Here is a 23,097-nt window from a genome sequence, read left to right as displayed (position 1 = left end):
GCATTAATGTGGGAAAACAGCACAACCACATTCAAAAGCATGCAACCATAAGCACGCAGTGCCCTTTGCCTCAGTTTCCCACCTTGTTCAGAGAAAGTCTGATGAACAAATGTCCTTTTACCACATTACTCTCCTATCCTTCTGCTGTATCTCGCTCTTAGTTGGCTGTCCTTGGTTAGCAAAAGACTCTGAGGTGTGTTAACAGAGTTTACCTCCCACCCTTGGGGTGCATGGGGGGAGGAGGGAAGGCACTGAGCAAAGCATCTGCTGCTCCTTCTGCTTCTATTGTTTCTCTGTTGTCACTTTCTGCTCCCACAACATCACATTCTGAGGTTCCACCATTTAATCCAGTTCTTAGTGATTTCAGCAGGTAGTGGGGAACCTCACAGTCAGTTCAGTCTTTGTGTTGTCTTTCACTGTGCCCCACCAATGGCCTAAGGCAGAGGTGGGCAAACTACTGGCCACATCCGGCCTGCGGGACCCTTCTGCCTGGCCCCTGAGCTCCTGGCCTGGGAGGCTAGCCCCCGGCCCCTCCCCTGCTGTTCCCCCTCCCGCACAGCCTCAGCTCATTGCGCTGCCAGCACAATGCTCTGGGCAGGGGGAGCTGTCAGGGGACAGGGAGGTTTGGATGGGGCAGGTGTCCTGTGGGGGCATCAGGGAACAGGGAGGTTTGGATGGGCTAGGAGTCCCGGGGGGGCCGTCAGGGAACAGGGAGATTTGGATGGGCTAGGAGTCTCGGGGGGGCCGTCAGGGAACAGGGAGGTTTGGATGGGCTAGGAGTCTCGGGGGGGCCGTCGGGGGCGAGAAGCAGGGGCGGGGTCGGATAGGGGTCGGGGGCCAAGCCATGCCTGGCTGTTTGGGGAGGCACAGCCTCCCCTAACTGGCCCTCCATGCAATTTTGGAAACCCGATGTGGCCCTCAGGCCAAAAAGTTTGCCCGCCTCTGGTCTAAGGCTTAGCTCCTAGTCTTGCCCTGCAGTGATGTCAACTATAGAAATCACCACTGGAAACAAGGACTCTCGATTGAGTCTCATCAGCTCTGTCATTAAATACTAGGGAGGAGCAGGTCAAAGGGCACCTAGGATTCTTGAGGCAGAGCCCACATCACCAGGTAGAACATCTGTCCCCACCCACTCTCATCTTCACTGGGATTTGGCATCCCTGTCTCCTGCATCGCAACTGAGGTTCAGTTTAGGTTAGTGACCCCTGCAATCAGGGCATTCTAAACACAGTTTTGCTGCCCTTTACTCATATGATAAGGATAACAACATTTAATTGCCCCTGCAATTAGAGTGAGTTATAAAACAAAACCAGCCACAATTGATCATTTCAGCAAAGCAACTCCATCTGCTACGTGACTGGGCATGTCTATGCAAATAGGATCTGCTCCTGAAGCCTCTTCCTCCTGCTCATAACAAGATGTCGGGGAGAGCTCATTCAGACCCTGCTTACATCCTGTTTAACCTTTTTACAAATTGGCACAGTGTTAGCTTTCCTCCAGTTATCTGGAACTTCCCTGGTATTCCAAGATTTATTGTTCTGATTAATAGGCTTCATGTGGAATATGCGTACTATTTGGCGGTGTGGTCTGTAGTTCACATGGAAGGTGATAAGAATCCCAAAGATCTTCTCCAAAGCCTGCTATCACTAGAGCTTCAGACCAAGGGTTTTTGGCATTTCCTTGGCTCTGTCCAAAGGTCAGAAGAACACATCAGACCTGCAACCAATTTAGACTTCATAATTCCATACGCTGTTGAACAAATAAGACATACTGAACCAAAATGTGCATAATCACTAGGATTATCCATCAGTGACCAATTTAGCTTATAATAAAATGTTGGTATGTTAGCAAGTGACACTTTTTTCTTTTTAACACATTTGTTTCTGATTTTTTTTAAAAAAAAAGCCTTGCTGAATATGTGAAATAAAGATTTGTATTTAAAGTACAGAGGTTATTGCCAAAGACAACTGAATAGTAAGTAGTCAAAGGTTACTAGATGTGGTGCACTTAAATATTTTGTGATGTTAAAGAAAATCCATATGTACAGTGCACACATACGTGTATGCACAAAAGGTTGATCAATTTCCAATGATTTCCGTGGAGGGATAGAGTGGCGTGCTGCTCCTGTGATGTGATATCACCACTCTCTGCTTCTCCTGGCTCTGTGTATGCCCCTTCACAGCTTTCCCAGAGTGGAGCACGGGCTGCACCTTTTTCTAAGACTTGCTCAGTGTTTGGACTTCCACATGGCATAGGCAACATAGCAGGGATCTATACTGCCTCCCTCTGTGTTCCCTCCCTGGCTGCTACCAAGGAGCCACTTGAGGTCCCAGGCAATGGTTGCATGGCCAAGGAGAGGGGAGCAACAGCCTCCCTTGGCTCTGTGCAGAAGGGGGTTCCCTTCCTTATAAGTATCAGTATTCCTACTGGCAGTAAGTCTGGATGTTATCAGTTGGCCATTTATTACAGGAGGTCTTGAGGAGGGAATTAAAGAGCAGTGTAGTGATGTTTAAATCATGCATGGTATACAGTTCAATTCTTCTTCCTTCTTGAATCCAGGTCCATGGTTTTCTTCCCTTCTAACATTGCAAGTGTCTAAATCCATTAATGCAAGGCAGCTGGACTTGGCTACGTAGAGCTGTTAGAAAACTCTCTTGCTGAGACATAGTGTGAAGCAACCAAGACTGGATCTTGCTTGCATTTCATTCTGGTGTGGCACTGCAGCAGGTATGGCTTGATGATCCTGCATTATTCCATAGTGGTTAGGAGTTCATGGCAGCTTGAATCATTGTAATATGCTGATTACTGAACTGGGTAAGTCACTATCTCCCTTGTAATAATTACAGATTTCCTCTGTGATTTTTCTCCTATTTGTTACCACAGCAACCATGTAATAGCTCAGCTGAAGTGCTGTCACAGTGATTTAAAACTGAAATAGCTCAGCCTTTTACTGCACACTGGTTCATCTTTCCTCTTGTTTCCTCCCCTGCCCCCTTGTAGCCATGGCAACCCATCAGTGGCATTCAAGTCTGCTGTGTTTCTCAGTGCATCTAGCAAGACAGCCAGCTCTTGGTTTTTGTTACTGTTACTACATAGTCACTGCTTTTATTGTGAGCACATATGTATTTCTCTTTAATTCCACAGTTCAGAGAATGAATGCACCATGGGGAGCTGATACTACAGTGCATCATGATTGCTAATTATATATACATACACGCATTCATGCATGCATGCTCACTGTGCAGGATATCAAGGAAACAAATATAAGACTAGATATTTTGTAGGAATCGTGTTCCCTGATATTACAGCTGTGGCATTATAAGCCAGAGCACAAATGATGCGTTACAGAGCTAATCTTTAGAGAGACATGCTATTTTTTAATCACACAGTTATAAGGAAGATACAGTATTTGGAAGCTAGCAGTTCATTTGAAATGAGTACATTCCAGTTCTAGATCCATCACTACTGTATTTCTGAACAAGAACATTCATTGAGTTAATTTTGGAGCTTATACAGATGTGAGTTAAAGTGCTACACCTATGTGTTAAGTGACAGAGCAGGTACCAGTCTATGCAGTCATGTGGCCTTGTTTTGAACTGAATTGGCCATCTTTCTCCCCAACCTCACCCTGGGTTTAGATTGAGCACAGGCAATTTGTAAGAGCTAGATATATTTAAAATAGATGGCTGTTTTTTCTCCTCAGTTGAACTGCAGAGTTGCTGCTAGATTTTTTTCTCTGATTGATCTTTGGTCTTTTGGCAGTTACTAAAAGGAGCTGACATCAATGTTATTTCTCAACAATGCAGATAACAGCAGCTTGCTTTAAAGAGAATAATGTATGTATTTAGATATTCATAGAATCATAGAAGATTAGGGTTGGAAGAGACCTCAGGAGGTCATCTAGTCCAACCCCCTGCTCAAAACATGATCAACACCAACTAAATCATCCCAGCCAGGGCTTTGTCAAGCCGGGCCTTAAAAACCTCTAAGGATGGAGATTCCACCACCTCCCTAGGTAACCCATTCCAGTGCTTCACCACCCTGCTATTGTAATAGTGTTTCCTAATATCCAACCTAGACCTCCCCCACTGCAATTTGAGACCACTGCTCCTTGTTCTGTCATCTGCCACCACTGAGAACAGCCTAGCTCCATCCTCTTTGGAACTCCCCTTCAAGTAGTTGAAGGCTGCTGTTAAATCCCCCCTCACTCTTCTCTTCTGCAGACTAAACAAGCCCAGTTCCCTCAGCCTCTCCTCATAAGTCATGTGCCCCCAGCACCTTGATCATTTTCGTTGCCCTCCACTGGACTCTCTCCAATTTGTCCACATCCCTTCTGTAGTGGGGGCTCAAAACTGGATGCAGTACTCCAGATGTGGGCTCGCCAGTGCCAAATAGAGGGGAATAATCACTTCCCTCGATCTGCTGGCAATGCTCCTACTAATGCAGCCCAATATGTCATTAGCCTTCTTGGCAAAAAGGGCACACTGCTGACTCATATCCAGCTTCTCATCCACTGTAATCCCCAGGTCCTTTTCTACAGAACTGCTGCTTAGCCAGTCGTCCCCAGCCTGTAGCAGTGCATGGGATTCTTCCATCCTAAGTGCAGGACTCTGCACTTGTCTTTGTTGAACCTCATCATATTTCTTTTGGCCCAATCCTCCAATTTGTCTAGGTCACTCTGGACCCTATCCTTACCCTCCAGGGTATCTACCTCTTCCCCCAGCTTAGTGTCATCTGCGAACTTTCTGAGGGTGCAACTTATCCTGTCATCCAGATTGTTAATAAAGATGTTGAACAAAACTGGCCCCAGGACAGACCCATGGGGCACTCCGCTTGATACCGGCTGCCAACTAGACATCGAGCCATTGATCACTCCCCCTTGAGCCCGACAGTCTAGCCAGCTTTCTATCCACCTTATAGTCCCTCCAATCCACACTTTAACTTGCTGGCAAGAATACTATGGGAGACTGTATTAAAAGCTTTGCTAAAGTCAAGATATATCACATCCACTGCTTTCCCCATATCCACAGAGCCAGTTATCTCATCATAGAAGGCAATCAAGTTGGTCAGGCATGGCTAGCCCTTGGTGAATCTATGTTGACTGTTCCTGATCATCTTCCTCTCCTCCAAGTGCTTCAAAATGGTTTCCTTGAGGACCTGCTCCCTGATTTTTTCAGGGACTGAGGTGAGGCTGATCAGTCTGTAGTTCCCTGGGTTCTCCTTCCCTTTTTTAAAGATGGGGACTATATTTGCCTTTTTCCAATCGTCCGGGATCTCCATGTATCGCCACAAGTTTTCAAAGATAATGGCCAGTGGCTCTGCAATCAGATTAGCCAATTCCCCCAGCACCCTCGGATGCATTAGATCTGGACCCATGGACTTGTGCATGTCCAGGTTTTGTAAATAGTCCTTAACTTGTTCTTCCACCACTGTGCCCATTCAAAAGGACACTCTAGCTACATTTGCTCAACATTGTGGACAGGAGTCTCATAGTGCTATGGTATTTGATGACCTTGGGCAATAGCTCATATCTCCATACTGTGTCACAGGCAGCAGATAAATCAGTTGATGCTGTTTTGATTCTTACATTCTGCTGGAAGCCACCCTCAATATAACTAGTAATGGTGAGAACCTGGTTGCAGCAACTTCGTGCCAGTCCGAAACTGGCCTGATCCTTTGGTAGAATGACTTCAAAGATGGGGTGAGATGGGCCAATAAAACCCTCTCCATTAATTTACAAGTGAACATGGGAATCTCTATTGCTGACTTAAGAATCGGACAACAGACCATAACGAACATCCTGGATTCCTCCAGGATAGACATCTTAAGACCATGCCTGATGTATGTGGTGAAGCCATACTTTGCATCATTCATGGTGGTAATGAGTCCATAGCCATTAATTTTATATTTTACAGCTTGCTTATAGTCTACAGCATGAGTTTCTTGCAGAGCAACATCAGCGTCATTCTCCTTAAGAACTCTTGAAAGATAGTCATACAAGTGACAGACCTTCTGCTTTAAGTTGGTACATACACAGCGCTTGTCTTATGTTCTTTGATGCTTCCTGGACAAGGGCTCTTAACAGATTTCACATTGCTAATCCTAACGGTAGATTGATTAAGCAATGTCTATTATCCTTTAATGACATTTGTTATGTTAATTAATAACATGTAACAAGGTTAATCAATAACATGTGAAGGTTGTCAAGTTGCTCCCTATTCACCAGTGAAATGGTATATATACCTACTTCACAAGGGTCGTGATGGTTAATGAGTACCATGCATTTTGAGGCCCTTGAGTGGCAGGTACTGTATAAGTAGTCTGTCTCTGATGTAGTTGGCAGAAAGTCATTAGGTTCAGCCATCCTTGCTCAGATAAATCCTGGGGAAGAACATGACTATGGCTAGAGGCTAGATGAACAAGCAATTTATTCTGAGAGCTGGACCCAACACCAACCCCCAGCTGTTTGTGAAATGTACAAAAATAGTTCAGCCTTTGGGCTCTTCATGAGCTGTTTTTCCAGTATTATTTGTTCATAATTAAATATGATGATGGTGTTACCTAACATCTACAAACAGGAAAGAAGTCTGATTTAATTCATTGGCGGACTTTTATGCTTTTTGGGGAAGGTTATGATGGGAAAGAGAGGAAGGGGAGAGCCAGCAGGAGATAAAGACTGAGGGACATTTGGGATGTTTTTTAAGCTTTCCGTATTCTCTTTTCCACGAAAGAGTGTATTACATTTAGCTACATATATGGACCCTAGCTTTGAAAACAACTGGATCCTCATACTTTAAAGAGGGATTTATTGGCTCTTTTGCAGACTTAATGTTCATGTTTTTTTCTTGTCACATTCACACAGAGTAATTCTGTTTTTCATCCATTTTTAGATTGGTGTAACTAACGCTGCTCCATAGTGTGGATTTTTCACACCCCGAGCGATATAGTTATGTCACCCTAATTTTCTAGTGTAGATCAGGCCTTGGTTCCTCACTTTGCCCTCCTTTTTTTAAATTAAAGTGTCGCCTGACAACAGTGTACTGAATTGTGAAATGAACTACTCATCTCAGCTTTTGGGTAAATATCTATCATATAAACGATCCAAGGTGCTTGGAAAAGGAACTGCTCTTTTGCTTCTAGAGGTTGTATTTCCACTTTTGCCTTTAAGCGTGTTGATGGAACAGTATAGGAAGTTTGCATTGTGGCTGCCTGCTTGGAACCAGGTCGATGGATAACGACAGAACTGCAGTCCCTAGGGCTGTCAGTCTTCCACCTTTCAACAGCACTAAATTTTCTACATGAAATTAAAAAGCCCTTCTTGGTCTCAGATCTGCGTTGGAAGTAAATAAACAGTGTGTGAGCTTGAGGGTATGAACACTCACATAGTGGCATAAATGCTGTGCCTGCCTAGCAAAGTCAAGGTTTTACAAGTGAGGGCAGCCAACAAAAAGCAATAATTAAGGAAAGAGAGCGCATTCTCCCCAAATGGTTGTGGAGATCTTTGGGGTAATTGCATTGCACAGCTTGTGTTTCAATTTTCTAAACCACTTCATTATCCCCGGTTAAATGTTTTTTCAGCAGCTAAGAGAGAAATGAATCTGCCCCCATGAATTTAAAGCAGGCTCGTGTGTTTTAAACAGGAAGAATGAGCTAGAAGCCTGCAGTCAGCAGCAATGATGTCTTCTCTCTCACATTCTTGAAATATGTGTGTTTCACCTCTTACCCTGGCACTTTTTGTTTCAGATACAGATCCTGTGAACTTCATTCTGAAATGTAGATTTGTCTTGTAGGGTATGTTTTAGTAAAATGCAAAGTATTTCCAATACTAAACTGGGTGTATGTGTCTAAAACAACAAATAAACCAAAAATAATAAAATAAATAAAAACCTATGCCCTTAAGTTTATGTGCCCTGTAGAGTGAATTATACTGAGATTGCTTGCATTGATAGTGCTACACTAGTGGGAAATTAGAAGAAAAATCCTAAGTGCAGACAGGATGCACGAATGGCCACAACTTAATGAGCATTTAGGCAAATGTACCAATCAGTTAAAAGATAGGGCTTTGTGAGAGGAGCTATGCATAATGGAAGTAGAGAGGGAATTGGTTTTCTTTACTATGTGATAAAGGATAGTTAAGCTGAAGAACAGGTTACCAAGGGAGATTGTGGAATCCCTGTTAGCTGAGGTTTCTAAGAACAGTTTAGGCAAATACCTGTCAGGAATGGTCTAGATATACTTATTCCTGCCTCACCATGGGGGGATGGGTTATATGACCTCTTGAGGCACCTTCCAGATCTATATTTCTATTAAGATTAAGGCTGTGATTCTTTTACGAAGGTTGTAGAAGTCACTGATTCCATGACTTCCGCAGCGGCTGGTGCAGCTGACTTAAGCTCGGGCACCCCATGGCCAGCCGCACCGGCTGTTGCCGGAGTGACCCAGGGCCAGCTGCCCTGGCAGTTGTGGACAGCAGTGGCCAGTGCGACTGGTCCTGGGGACCACCGAAGCAGCAGTCCTGGGGAGCCCCGGGGAATGTCTGAGCAGCGGTCCTGGGGCCAGCCGCACCGGCTGTTGCTCAGGCAGCCCTGGGCAGCTGGCTCCTGGGACCTCCAGAACAGTGGCCGGTGTGGCTGGCTCTGGGGAGTGCCTGACCAGCGGTCCCTGGGCAGCTGGAGAAGCAGCCCTAGGGGTGCATGGAGGCCATCCAGAGAGCGCTCCCCAGTGGCAGGGGGACAGTCAACTCCCAGCACTGGAGCAGGGCCTCCCTTAGCAGCCCTCCCGCCTCCTGGAACAGCGGGGCCCCAGAAGTAGAGATTTAGTAAGGGGTATTTTGGGGAAAAGTCATGGGCAGGTTATGGGCCGTGAATTTTTATCTGTTGCCCGATGACCTGTCCATGACTTTTACTAAAAATACCTGTGATTAAATTTTAGCCTTATCTATGATATAGTCTGATCTCGGGCTGCAACAAATAATAAAATGTTTTAAAACAGCTGTCAAGCAAAATTAAAGCAAGCTACTTAATTCTTAAACTCTTGTAATAATAATTTTGTGTTGTTTTCAAGGAGCTTTTACATAAAGCCAGTACCATGTCAAAATGTAATTTTAAACATTGCATGAACATTATAACTTAAAAGATGCTAGATAGGTAGGAAATAATAAAATAAGATTCTACCAGCAAAAATATAAGATAATCTGTTCAGGGAAAACAGTTGGTAACACAGAGATTTAGTGGGAAGGAAGATGTGTGAAAAGCAATAATGCTGAAAGAAAGCTAGGGGTGATATTGGAAAGAAAGTAGATATGCAGCATGATATGGCTGCAAAACTAAAGCCGGTGTGTGTTTGATCTGCATACACAGAAGCATCTCATAATTCAGAAGGAAGGTGGCCAAGACAAGCTACTACAGAACATGCAGAAGGGATCAATCCTGAAAGGGACTAGACTAGATGACCTAATATATATAATAAATCCATTATTTTTCCCCAAGTTAAATTTTAGCCTTCATGGCCATGTTTTGTGTGTTATCAGTACAGAAAATAATGACTGATTACAGTTTTATCAGTTTTGTAGGGATGTTTCTGAGGTAATGCCTTATAAAGCAAATTTAGTTAAGGGATGTGAAAGAAACCAGGGATTACAGTAGTAAAGAACAAGTAGATAGTTCAGAGCTGTAAGATCCTGGCTTATTAACTAGTGGGGCAATAGGTGGGGCCATGACTTCTTTGTCCTGTAAACAGTTTCCTACCACAGTGACATTGGCTTTTGACCCAGGCATATGCCAGAAAAACAGAATATATCATAAAATCAATGTATAAAGTACAATTTTGATAGAGCACATGCTTAACTTTACATGCTGGTGGGGAGTCTCATTGAAGTCAATGGGAATACACAGTGTGTGAAGTTCAGCAGGTGTGTAAGTCTTTGAAGGATTTGAGCCTATATGGAGGAAATGGAGAGGAATGTGATGGAAAATATTAATAGGCATTAAGGGGACCAAATTAAATAAACCTTCTGCTGGAAACAAAGTAACTCTGCTTTCTACAAGTGGTAACTCCAGCTTCATTAAGCTCCTGATCCAAAATTAATAAATGTATATCATGAGTATGACGGCGTGGATTAGGCCTGGAGGCCTCCTACTGGAGGCTTCAGGGTCCTGACATGTCCATCCCAGGGATGGAGCAGTGGAGCTAAGTCCTCCGAGTGGCCTAGAGAGACTGCAAAGGGCAAGCCAATCAGAGAGGCTGCAGGGAGCAGCCAGTTAGTTACTTCCTGGAGCCAGAGGAGTGCAGATGATTACTCTTGGGGGAATTCTGTGCCACTGCTTGTGTGCAGAATTTATGTCTCCCACAGATTTCTTTGCTTCCCCACAGAAAAGTGACCTTCTGATGGGGAAGCAAAGGGAAGCCCAAACAGCGGTCATAAGACCTCCCTAGAAGTATGTTTTGGCTGCCCAGGGCAGCTGGCAGAGAGGTAAATCACTGTGGGGCACGGGGTGCGACTGGGGAGGACCTGGCTGGTGGCTCCTACCCTCCGCCGGACTCAGCTGCTAGTCCTGGCTGGGCTGGAGAAGACCGGACTTCCTCTTCCCCTACGTGGCATCTGGGGTTGTCCAACCCACCCCCAGATTTCTTCCCCAGCTGTAGGGAGCTCTGCAAACTGCACTCTCCCTGTGCTTCCTGCACCCATCACTCCTCAGCTTCAGGGGGAGGGATCACTGTATAGGGCGCTGCTCCCCCGTCCACCGAACCCCCGTGCATCCAGACCCCCTCATACCCAGACCTTCCCGACGAGCCTCACACCACCCCCACACCCAGAACGCCTACTCCCAATGAGCCCCACTCCCTCTGCAGCTGGATTATCATGATGAGCCACCCGGCCCCAGATCCCCTTCCTATTGAGCCCCAACCAGCTGCACCCCAGCATTTGAACCTCTCCGACTGAGCTCCCCACTCTGACCCCCCTGTTGAGCTCTATCCCCACAACACTCAGACCCTCCTGCCGAGCTGCAGCCACCTTTCACCTATTACAGAGTCCTATTACAGTGCACCCAGAACCCCCCAACAATCCCTTGTGCATTCAGATCCCCCTGCACCCAGATCTCCCACTGAGCCACCTGCACCCAGATTGCCCCACACGGAACCCTCTCAGCCCACACCTGAGTCCCCCCACACTAAGCCCCTCCACGCTTGGATCCTGCCATGATGTGCCTGCTGCCCACACCTGGCATGGCGGGGCAGGGCCCTGGGATGTTTCTGGGGCAGGTCCAGTCCTTGCGCTGTGTCAGGGTTTGGTGCAGCCTCGCCGCTGAGTCCGTGTCCCGGGTGGGGAGCTGCACAGTGATCTCCCACCTCTGTGCAGCCAGTGGCCTGTGCTCCCCACTGCCACGCTGAAGCCTCCATATTTGACAAATAAAATTTGCAGAATTTTAAAATACTGTGCACAGAATTTTAATTTTTTTTGGCGCAGAGTGCCGTCAAGAGCAGATGATGATCCTGGCTGGCTAAAGGGAACTGCAGCACCATGGACAGCTCAAAGCTGGTAGACAGGGGTGGGAAAGAGTCCTGGCTGGCTACTGGGCCTGAACACTGGAAGGCTGTGAGCTAAGGGTAAAGCATTGGTGAAGGCTGGGACTGCGGGGAAGTGGCTGAGAGAACTGAAAGTAGTTTTTGTTAAAGGGACAAGGTGGTGTCCTATTCTTGAGGTCCCTGACTGGGACCTGGAGTAGTGAGTGGGCCCGGTCTCCCCTGTCCCCATAGGCCACTGCGGAAATGGCCTACAATCAGACAGCGGTAAACCCCCCAGAAGTGGATCTAAACTACTTAGTGGCCCAGCTGGGGCCAGAAATGACACAACCATTGTCTCCAGGGAGCAAGGCCTGTGGGTACGGCCCCATACCAGGGCTGGGACTGTTTAAAGACCACAGACACATCTGACCAGAAGAGGCGCTCATGAGAAGTGGGTGTCATGTCGTTACAGTGAGTCTCTAACTTTTCTAAAGTACACAACAAATACTATGTAAGTGTTTTCTCAGCTTGGCAGATTTCAAAACAGGTTTGATTTTAAATTGAGCTATGTCTAATCTATGTGCAACCAAATATTAGGCTGATTATCTTAGGGAAGATATAGGAGCTCTTTTCAACACAAAAATCGTCTTTCCAAATTAATAAACTCAGATTGACAGGGACTTTTTTTTTTTTTTGGAGACATTAGGGCAGCCGTGGACAAACTTTTTGGCCCAAGGGCCACATCGAGGTTCCAAAACTGTATGAAGGGCCAGGTAGGGAAGGCTGTGCCCCCTATCTGACCCCCACCCACTTCCTGCCCCCACGACTGCCCCCCTCAGAATCCCCGACCCATCTTGCTCCTTGTCCCCTGACCGCCCCCCAAGACCCCTCACAACCACCACCCTGGGACCCCACCCCCTACCAACCCCCCCTGCTCCCTGTCCCCTGACTGCCCCGACCCCTATCCACCCCCGCACCTCCTGACAGACCCCCTGAACTCCCACGATCCAACCCCCTGTTCCCCATCCCCTGACCGCCCCCCCCCCAAACCTATGTCCCATCTAACTGCCCCCGCTCCCTGTCCCCTGACTGTCCCCGGGACTTCCTGCCTCTAATCCAAAGCCCCCGGTCCCAGGCCCCTCACCATGCCGCTTATTCCCGCCTCCCGCCTCCCCCCTCTCCCGGAGCCGCAGCGCACCGCGCTCAGGAGCAGCCCAAGCCACGCCACTGCAGCGCTGTCCAGGGCTGCTCCTGGATGTGGCGTGCTGAGGCGCCGGGGAATGGGGGAAGGCAGGGGTCGGGCCAGGGAGAGCCCTGGCCGGGAGCTCAGGCGGGCCGGGCACGATGAGCTTGCCCACTCCTGCATAAGGGTGTGCCTGGGCACACCCAGCACACCCCGTACGCACCCTATGGTTACGATCCAGGTCCAAGTCTTCACTAGCAAGGCTACTTGGATTGTAGTGTCTTCCCTTGGATACCTGTGCGCAGCACTGTCACTGTGCCTCAGTGGGTCGCAGCTGAGATTACCAGATTCAGGACAAGCTGCTGATAAATAGGGCAGACTCACCCAAAACTGGCGGTCATTCTTCCATTTGAAATAGTAAGCCAGTAACAAAAGTAAACTTCTGTCTCACCACACTGGTTAGCAAGAAGTCAGAAATGCAGTCTCCTTAGGCATTCCAGCCCTTGTCTCACTACCCAGACACTGAACTCTGTGATGAGTTGTTACTGAAAACCATCACCTATAGGGCCCTCTAATCCCAAGAGATCAACCACATAGCCAGGTCAGTATAGAGCTCAGATCTTACCCAATAATCACACTGTTGCCAATCCTTTAGTATATAAATAAACCTTTAAATATTAGAAGAGAAAAAAAGGAGAGAGTTAAAAAGGTTAGGAAGTTATATACATACAATCATTGCAAAGTTCTTGGATCAGGTTTATAGCAGTGATATTACAGACTGCTGGCTTGTAAAGACTCTGGTAACTTCCAAAAAAATTGGAAGGTCCTCAGTCAATATGCTCCTTTTAGTGTAAGAGATTAGAGCAGGAAAGACGCAAAATGGAGATACTTCTGTGCTCCTTTAATATACCTTTTCCCATGTGGAGGGAATGTTCTCAGTCTTAGTTTGTGGAAAATTACAGGCACAAGATGGAGTCTAGGGTCACATGAGCGAGTCACATGCCTTGCATGTTTTGATGACTCATAGGAGTAGCCATTACCCATATTCTGGCTAAAGGTCTACAGGAAGGCTCCCTATGCTGGATGAATTTCTTCTATGGCCCATTGTGAGAGTTGTTTAATGAGCTATCACCTTGAATGGTCCATTCACATTGTGCTGGCTATAGTGGATGTAAACTATCTTATGGGTGTTACCCCAGGAGCAAACACATTTTAAATACTGGTACATAGTCAGTATTCATAACTTTAGATACAAAGATCATACATGCATAGAAAAGGATAATCGTACTCAGCAAATCATAGCTTTCCCACTAACATCTTACATGATACACTTTGTACAAGATTTGTTGCAGTTGTCCAATAGTGGCAATATTAATTATATAAATGGTCCTGTTCCAATCGTACAGCACCCATGGCTTTGGTCATGGAATTTGGCCCATAACATTGACTAGTCTTTGAACTATCTGTAGAAGATACTGAATGTTATCAGGGGATTTGTTCTGCCCACCCCCCTTCCTGATGTCCTTTCCTTCATCTTGGTTTTGTAGCTTCTTTTGCAGAGTCTCTCTGGATGTTTTTTTATTATGTGAAGTCAAAAGGAAAAAAAGTCACAACTGCTTCCCATAATTTATGATTAATCTAAATGACAAATCTCTTTAAGAGTCACAAGTTAGTAACAATTTTTAAAGCTGTCATCAATATAGTTCCACAACAAAGCAGGCTAGAGAGAGTAAGTAAAATGAAAGGTCATCTTTTGTGCAAAAAGTGCCTTTCAGTGTTAGATGGTGGACCTTAGTTCATAATATAAAGGGGATCTTATATCCTGCTTGGCATTTGCAATTCCTGGAAGCACAAGGGTCACAAATTGTAAGTTGCCAACAAGAATCAAAGATACCACAGGGAGGCACTGTGGCTTAGTGGATAGGGCCCTGGACTGGGAATTAAAAGACCTGAGTTTTAATTCTGGTTCTGTCACTAGTTTGCTGGGTAACCTTGGGCAAGTCACTTGCTCTCCCCATCTGCAACGTGGCAGTAATAATACTGACCTTTTCAAGAACTTTGAGAGCTACTAATGAAAATGCTATATAAGAGCTAGGTACCAATAATAATTTTTTTACCTTGTAATAATAATAAGGGGGAGGGAAATCTCCTTCTCTCAGTTAACTCATGGCTTGTTCATCTTGTTTCATGTTGCTATAATGAGGCCATCTGTGAGCTCTGTGGCTGATGTAAATTGTAAGATTCAGTATGGCGTCCATGGGCCTTTATTAGGGATAAAAGGTTTAGATGATGGTTCGGAGTCATTTGCCTGGAGAAGAAGACGTCATCAGATAGGTTGTGTTCTCAATCCTTACCCTTCCATTAGACTCCAGCAGCAACCCACTGTATGACATTCTTTCTGGCTCTCTCCATTTGGATGAATGAAATGGTAATCGTGATGATTAAATCAATGGGAACATAGGTACATTTTTTCTTTTCCTTTTTTTCAGAACATCAGCTGGAATAAGGTGCTCTCTCCAGTTTAAGGTTTTTCTGGTTAAAGAAAGAGTAAAATGGCCTTGATGTTGCTCAGTCGACAGCTGACTTGTTCTCTGCAACAGAACTCCAGGCTATTTGCATGTGGTAAGTATTCCCTTCATGCTTATGTAAAATATTATCAGTGTAATTTACTATTGCCAGGTTTTGTCTAATAGTCTTTGATCCTCCAGATTTTGAAGAATTACCACTGCATTCAGCAGCTTTAGCTAATGCTGCAGTCATAGCCCAGAAATGTCAGAAACAGTTGTTCTTAAAGACTGCAAGCGGTAGAAGAAATACTCAACTAGGAGCTGTTTTGTGCTACAATAGAATTTTCACTAACTGAAACAAATCTTTCTTTTTCAAATGCGGAATTCTGCTTTTATGGGACATCTTTGTGACATTGCACAGTGTGGAAATGAGAAATCAACCATCAAAAGTGGCCTTTATTATTTCTTTTTCTTTATGCACTTTAGATATGATCCTGCATTCCCTATTTCAGTGAAATCAGTGGGAGTTTTGCATTAGTAAGAGCTCCCTTATTGAGAGCACATTACTTTTCTGACAGTGCACCAGTTAGCTATGTGTTTCATGCAAGAGCTATATAAAGTGTCAAACTATTATCTGATCTTAGGTGTGTAATGAAAAAATTCTTGCTTGGATACTGTCCTGTATGTTAATATACTATATAGAAATATTAAGCTTACAATCTCTTCAAAGCAAATATTAAACTCCTTGGCCCTCATGATCTTTTCTAAAGGTATAGATTGAGCTGGCTTTTGTATGATAGGTAAAACAGTATAAAATTTAAGATCCAGCGTCTGTTTTATCCAGTTTTATATCAAATAGAATTTGGACTGAATGGCTTCTTCTTCTTTGCGAATAAATCCCAGACAAACACAGAAGCCTCACCTCCACTCAAAAACAAAACTTCATGCTGAAGGAATTGACTTCCTTTCTAATGTTGTGCTTCAGAGAGCAGCTGACCTCTGCTTGACATAGTCAGTCAGTCTATTCTTGTAACCATGTGAATGCATCAGTTCAATGCTGCAGTTGGGAAAATACAGTTGTATTCATGCCTGTGACGCACTGATGGTCTGTGTTGTGTAAATGCAGGGATCATCCAGTCAATAAGGTACAAAGGAAAGTGCTTGGAGCAACCAAGCCCTTATTGGCTATCAGTGCTTTGAGCTCATTTGTCTCTTGAAATTATGCTTCCCAAACCAGGACAATAATTATATTGCAGTGTGGGGAGGGGGAAGGGAGAGGTCTGAGGGGTCTGGAGTAGTAGGTCATCCACCTCCATGGCATTTTCCACCCATCAATGGGCCTGGGGATCCACTTTGGTGAGAGTGTGATGTGGGATGGGGTGTATGAGCACTGGCCTGTCTTCCTTGCCAATCCACCACAAATGGCAGTAAATCTGCAGGAATGGCTCCACCAACTTCTCAGAAGAGTTCCCTCTACATTGGGGAAATTCCTTGAGTATGGAGAAGCCCCACCAGGGAGTTAGAGAGAAGAGCAGATGGTCCTGGAATCGGGTATGGTTTCAGGGCTACCACGTGTATAGTTCTGTGTTGTGAAAGTATCCACCGAGATTGAAGAGTATGGTAGGATTGGGGTCAAGCATCTGTAATCCCACCCACTCTTTGTGGTTCTCTGTACCCTTCTAGTGGTGACTGGGCCACATAGAGATTGATGAGCCTACTACATCCTTGTCTAACAGAGTGGTGTCTTTTAGCTCAGGCTGTAGAGGCAGGCTCATGTTCTTAGAGTCAGAGATCCTAGGTTTAATCCCTGATGTTTACAAGACACCCAGGAGCGTGATGTTACACCCATCCTCTCTGGAGAACAATATGTGGAAACCTTCTTGAGTATGCTACCACTAAAACCCTCTCCCATAGATTTTCCATTATTATTATGCACTCAGAGTACGTAGTGCTGTATAGAACAGAGAAAGACCTGCCCCAGGGAGCTTTATTGATAATTGGACCACAAATTTATTCCAGTTGTGAGCTTAACTGGGGGGACAGTAAATAAAAGTTCATAAAATGTCAGAATAACTTGTCACAATAAATGTTGATGGGAAAAGTTGCAAAAGGGGAACAGATTAATTAGTCTAAACAAAAAGACTTACTGATATAACTCAAGGACTATGTTAAAATCATGTCTGATAAACAAAAGACTAGAAATTAATGGACCAAAATTGGTGTGTTGGAAATTAGGTCTAATTGGTGAACAAAATAATGAGGGGCTATGCTATTCCACCCATCACTCCCTTTTGGGGTCCTTTTGAAAAAAAAAAGAGAGAGAGAGAGACTTTGGAAGGAAAATTGGTGAACGTGGGCACTGGCTTACTGAAAGAGAGGAGAACAGGAAGGAGTGAGCTTCACCATCATGTCTGTCACCTCCACCGTCTCTCAGGAGCCACCATTGGGCCTTCCTGTCATAATCCAGAGTGTTGTCCTGACCAGAAAGAGGGACCCAAATGACATTGGTGTGTGTGCTCACTATCATGTGCTCTCTCTCTCTTCCCCCCTCTCCCCAAATTGTGTGTCTTTTTCTTTCCCCACCTCATTTCTTCTCTTTCCTTTCCCTCTTATTTTGCCTTCTGTTTAATAAGAATTGGCTTAACCGGCTAAGACTGCATATTTTTCAACACTGCTGTGAGTCTTAGACCAGAAAGGCAGCTAACAGCAATGCCTTAAACAGCCCAATGCTGGTACAAGTTTGCCAAATCTTGGAGTGGCTGCTAAGACTGTGTGCTGTGCCTGTGTTTCTCCAGCAGCGAGGCTGCAAGTGAGAACTAACACCAGGCGTAGAAGCTGCCTATTTCTAGAAGTTTTCTATTTTTGCTGTTCTTTTCTCTTCAGTTTTGTGTGTCTTGTCTTTTCTTTTAGGAAAAGGGACCAGATTTTAACAGCTCCAGGCCATCTCAACTAACTTCTCTTTTCGTCAAAAAGGACAGTTATTGCCATCTTTACTACCATCTAAAAGACTGTCAAACAGGGCAGTTTTCATTCTAAAAATTATCTTCAGCCAAAGGAAAAATGAATAAGGGATGTTGTTAAAAAGAAAGCTTTACTGAATAGTTTATATTTCAGATGCTTTAACTCTTTTTCCTTTTTTTCTTTATCTTTAACAAAAGGTTAAAAGGATTTTTAATGGTGTATTTGCCATGGTACCAAACCTCGAACCTTGTTCAAAACTGTTTAATGTGGAACGGTGACAGGGTCATATTAACCCCTTTGACTCTTTGGGCCCATTTATTCCATCAAAATTAATATAACAGATTGCATTGGTTTTCAATTGCAGCAGAACCTAAAGCTCTCAGGTGGGTATCAAAGCCATTACAACGATATCCAGTAAGTTGGATGTTTGTATATTGCAATATTTAAATGACAAAATTAAAGTGGGGTGGGAGGAGAAAGTGACTGTTCCCTGGTAGAAATCTGTGTGGCTGTGCACTGTCATGCTTCAGCTATGAGCACATATTGAGCAGAATAATTATGTACAGGTTGCCTCTACAACAAATGTATTCTCAATAAAAGGATCACTATGCTTGATTATTCTTGACTTCAAAAGCACAAGTATGGGAGTCTCATCAGAATGTTGCTCATCAGAATGAAATAAACCAGTCATCTGACAAAGGAGCAGGTGTGAAGAAATGGGGAAATTGATTAGCTGAAATTCAGTGCAGCAGGCAAATGTAAAAAGATGAATAACCCCAAAATTAAGTGTTGAAGAGTGTGTGGGAGAAAAGTTTCTCTGGAACATAATATTAATAAAAAAAATTTCATGAAACTTTTGTCAGTGGAAAAAGAAATGGTTGCATTTAAACTAAGATAGATCTTAACTCCCCAAAAGCTTTAGGGAGAGGGTGGAGATCTGACTTTGGGGTGGGAGCTCATTTCTAATGTAAATGTTCCCTGCAGTGTTTTCAAAGCATTGGCTATGCAGGACTGTGCTAGTCCATGAGAAGAGAACCAGAAAGGGAACTGACTAGTGTGTTCACAGTCCAAGCTGATTTGATGCTGGTAGCTTTTATTTATTTATTTATTTGTTTGCATTTTAACTTGAAAAGCAAGCTGAACTTTTAAGATTCTGTTTTGGTTTCTAAAGTATTTATTTAAAAACACCCATTAAAATATTGGTTATTTTAAAAAGGACTTTTAACCGGTCTCCCCTTATGTTTCTTCACTACTTGATCTCAAGATGGCTGTCCCTAAAAGTAGTTTCTATCCCTGAAATGAAAAGATGGCAGATTTAACAACTTAAACAAAATAGATTGAGCACACAGGATGTGTGGATTTATATGAAATATATGTAATCCTGTCTTAATGTCAGTAGAATAACTTGCAGGAGAATCTGTGTATGAGTGCTTTTATGTTATGGAAACAATAGTGGCTCTAGGTGGTTTCTCCTCTCTGGATTGCATGTGATTTAGATTCTTAATAAAATAAAATTCTGTTTTGGTCACCAGTTCAACACACTGCAAATTGATCGGAATTGGTAACTTCAGTCTAAATATTTGTTCCACTTCACACTAGCACTGGCAGAGTTTTTGCTGTGCTCTGAGATGCACACACTCACTGAGGTATGAGCACTGTCTTCTGCCATATATACACACACACATACACACACACTTTCTTTTACTGAAAAAGCAGTTGTAGAGAGGCAGGATGATCCAGTGGTAGGGCACTAACCTAGGACTTGAGAGACCTGGGTTCATTTCGCTGCTCAGCCACAGTCTGACTGCGTGACCTTGGGCAAGTCACTTTCCTTTTGCCTCCATTCCCCCGTCAGTAAAATGGGGATAATGGCACTTCTGTGCTTCACAGGAATGTTGTGAGGATAAACATGTGAAAGATTGTGGGGCTTTCAGATACTATTGATCTTTGATTGATTGCTTGTAAAATGAGAAGCCCTGATGATTCCTCACTGTCAGTCCTACTCCTTTGTCTATATTAATATTTGCCCCCTTCCTCCTCCCCTGCCCTGCACTTTTAAAGTTTGCTCTTTGTTTTTTATAGATGTACGGGAGGTGCCTAAAGTGAAATGCTGAACAAATTAGGGGCTGGGACAGAGTGATCTGTACTCTCACTAACATGTTTCAGGCTTGATTCTCCTCCCACTTATGCTGGTGTCACTCCACTGTTTTCAGTGAAGTAACTCCGGGTATACATTAATGTGAGAGGAGAATTGGTCCTAGTGTCTGTTATAACTACAGGGTTTCTAAGTGCTCTACTTTTGTGCTGCCAGGGGGTGGGGTGGGGTGGGGTCAGTGGGTCTGGGATCCCTGGGTATATACAGGCTCGCTGACTTTTCCAGTCTAGGGGTTTTGTCCCTTTTACCTTCTAGGGGACAGTTTACATTGTGCACCCTGTTTCTCTCCTATCTTGAGACAGATTCCAGTAGTTCATTCATCTCAGGGAGTGGGGGAGGTGATTTTGGTTAGAGCAGTTCTAATATAGAGCTGCTGTTCCGTTTTGTGTCCAGTTCAGTGTGTGAAAGGACATAGCCATGACTGTGGTTCCCATTGCTCTCCAGGGTGTTTGGATCATTGTAGTCCTCACTGATACTACATACTTTTCATGAGCAGCTGTCTACTCATCTTGGCCCTCTCTTTCTCAGGTTTGTCATGGTCTGGCACCTGCTGTTGCCTTGCTCTTTGAGGTGAGCATTTCCACTGTACAGCCTGTTTGTATCAGGTCTCTGTGTTTCTCTGTGGTGGGGAATTCTTTCCCTACTCCCAGCTAGCCCTGAGTGAGGGAGGGGGTACCAAAGCACAAGCCACCTCATATGGAATTGTTGCACTTACTGGCTTCTAATGTTACGCTGTAAGCATTCTGTACAAACAGGCTCAGTTTGCAGAGTGTGATGCAATAGCAGTGTTCATTCTCCAAGCAGCTCATGATAGCCTGGCCTATTGCATCTCCCTGTCAAGATCCTTTAGTAATGGATTCTGCTTCCAGTGGCTGAAAGAGAGAGATTGGTAAATCAAAATCATTCTTGTATTACCTTGCAGCCTTCCAGCTCCTAACTATTTTTTTTTTTATCAAACACAATGAAGTAAGACAGTGAATATTGCAGTAATAGATCTGCATGCATTGTTATGATATGCAATATTACTGCTATCATGTGGCAATGCAGAAAGACAGTCTGCCTTCTTTGGGGAAAAGGAGCTCTCACTACACATGCTCTTGTGGAGGGAAGGATGAGGATTCCTAAAAATAAGTTTTTATTCCTACACCCAGTTTTCTCTCTTCCTTCCTTGAATTGGGTTTTCCTCTTGATTACACTGGTTTAACTACACTGCCTTCAGTGAAGTTACTGCTGATTTACATCAGTGTTCTGTGAAGACCAGAATTGAACCGTGGGTGTTTACACCCATCTTCCTCTTGGCTTTTCAAGGGTAAGCACTTCCTCTGCAGGCCTATACTAAACACAGCTCCCTCCATCACTGCTGCCCTTTCACCAGAACCACAGGGTTGGAGTTGCACTGCTGATGACACTGGAAGGCTATTAAAAGGATGCACCTGTTAATTAATGTCTGAGATCTTTGGCTGGAAGTTTCTATAGTAATGTGAAGTATTGTTACACTTGTTAGAACTTGACTTTCATTTTGTTACTTTTGATGGAAAATATCAGTTTATTAAGCAATTTTTATCTATTTAAATTTTCACAGTCGTGGGAAATGGGGGGGAGAGGGGAATGGTATTTATTTAATGACAGTAGATGTTGAGAATAAAAAGTTCAAGCTTTAACCATTATAACACAAATTGTCCACATCATGTGTCCAAATATACAAAGTACACAGCCTTAAATCAAACTCTAATAAGTTTTCAAGCAGCCCTTTTCTTACTTTGCTTATCTGTAAATTTTGATTATTTGATTACTGATGGAAATAATCTTTCGTCGGTTTATGTGTATACAGTGAAATTGATGTTTATCAACATTTACTGATAAAAGTCTAATCCTTCCAAGCCTAAGTATGATTATTAGAAATGCTGAGAGAGAAGGCTGGTGAATGATGGTGGTAAATAAAAAAAGAGAGCAGAAAACAACTTCCCTTTTCTCTCCTGAAGCAAATGATGCCATCCCTGTTACATTAAATGTTACACCATGCTTATTTGTTAATGTTGCTGACATATTTAACAGCAAAATAAATGGGCTCTGTAGAAGTTTGAAAAGCCAGCAGTAAGAAGGGTGGAATTTAACTTAATATACTGACAGTCTTTAAACTGCAGATTGTTTTGCTGCTAGAAAATTCTCTACAAATTATACAGTATATTAGTACTAATACTTATATTTACATAGCACCTTTTATCTGAGGATCTCCAAGGCCCTGTCTGACAGGCAAAAAGTGTGCTGTCATATTATGTTAGCCAAACATGATTGAAAAGCTCTCTTAATGCTTGTTCACAGGCTAACACTTCAGGCTAAATATCTACAGCTATAACAGGAGCAGCTAACAACTTCAGAGAAATAGCCTGCATCATAACAAGCGTACAGAAGGCTTTACAATCGTGATAAGCTAACACAGTGTAAGAAAGTACCTCTTTTTGCCCATCAAGACATTTCCTAAGCATTTTACAAAAGTCAGTGGATGAATTTGGCCCACTGGATGAAATTTACAAACCCAGCTACAGGTAGGCCTTTTTTACACAAGAAAGTTATACTGGTGTAAACTAAACTGTGAATTTAACTCATTAGTATACCAGTAGTATACCACTGCACAGCCATTCTTATTCTGGTCGAAGAGTGGTCTTTTTTTTTTTTTTTTTGTTCGTCTTATGTCACCTTGGGAGAAGTTTAAACCAAAAAAGCCACTCTTATACCAGATATAAAGTGTCTACGCTGGCGGTTATACTGGTGTAACAACATGAGTA

At 43.9% G+C, this 23,097-nt stretch overlaps 1 protein-coding gene across 1 annotated transcript in view; it reads left to right on the top strand.

The window, feature by feature from the left end:
* Positions 1-23,097, top strand: part of ABAT (4-aminobutyrate aminotransferase) — a 122,851-nt gene that overhangs the window by 28,464 nt on the left and 71,290 nt on the right. The window contains exon 2 of the mRNA XM_084641821.1: positions 15,178-15,310. Coding sequence (XP_084497947.1) covers positions 15,241-15,310 — 70 coding nt within the window. The 5' untranslated portion in view covers positions 15,178-15,240. The remainder of the gene's footprint in view (positions 1-15,177; positions 15,311-23,097) is intronic.

Source organism: Lepidochelys olivacea (assembly GCF_965140295.1).
Source record: "Lepidochelys olivacea isolate rLepOli2 genome assembly, chromosome: 10".
Classification (NCBI taxonomy): Eukaryota; Metazoa; Chordata; order Testudines; family Cheloniidae; genus Lepidochelys; species Lepidochelys olivacea.
This window is presented reverse-complemented; position numbering and strand designations above follow the sequence as displayed.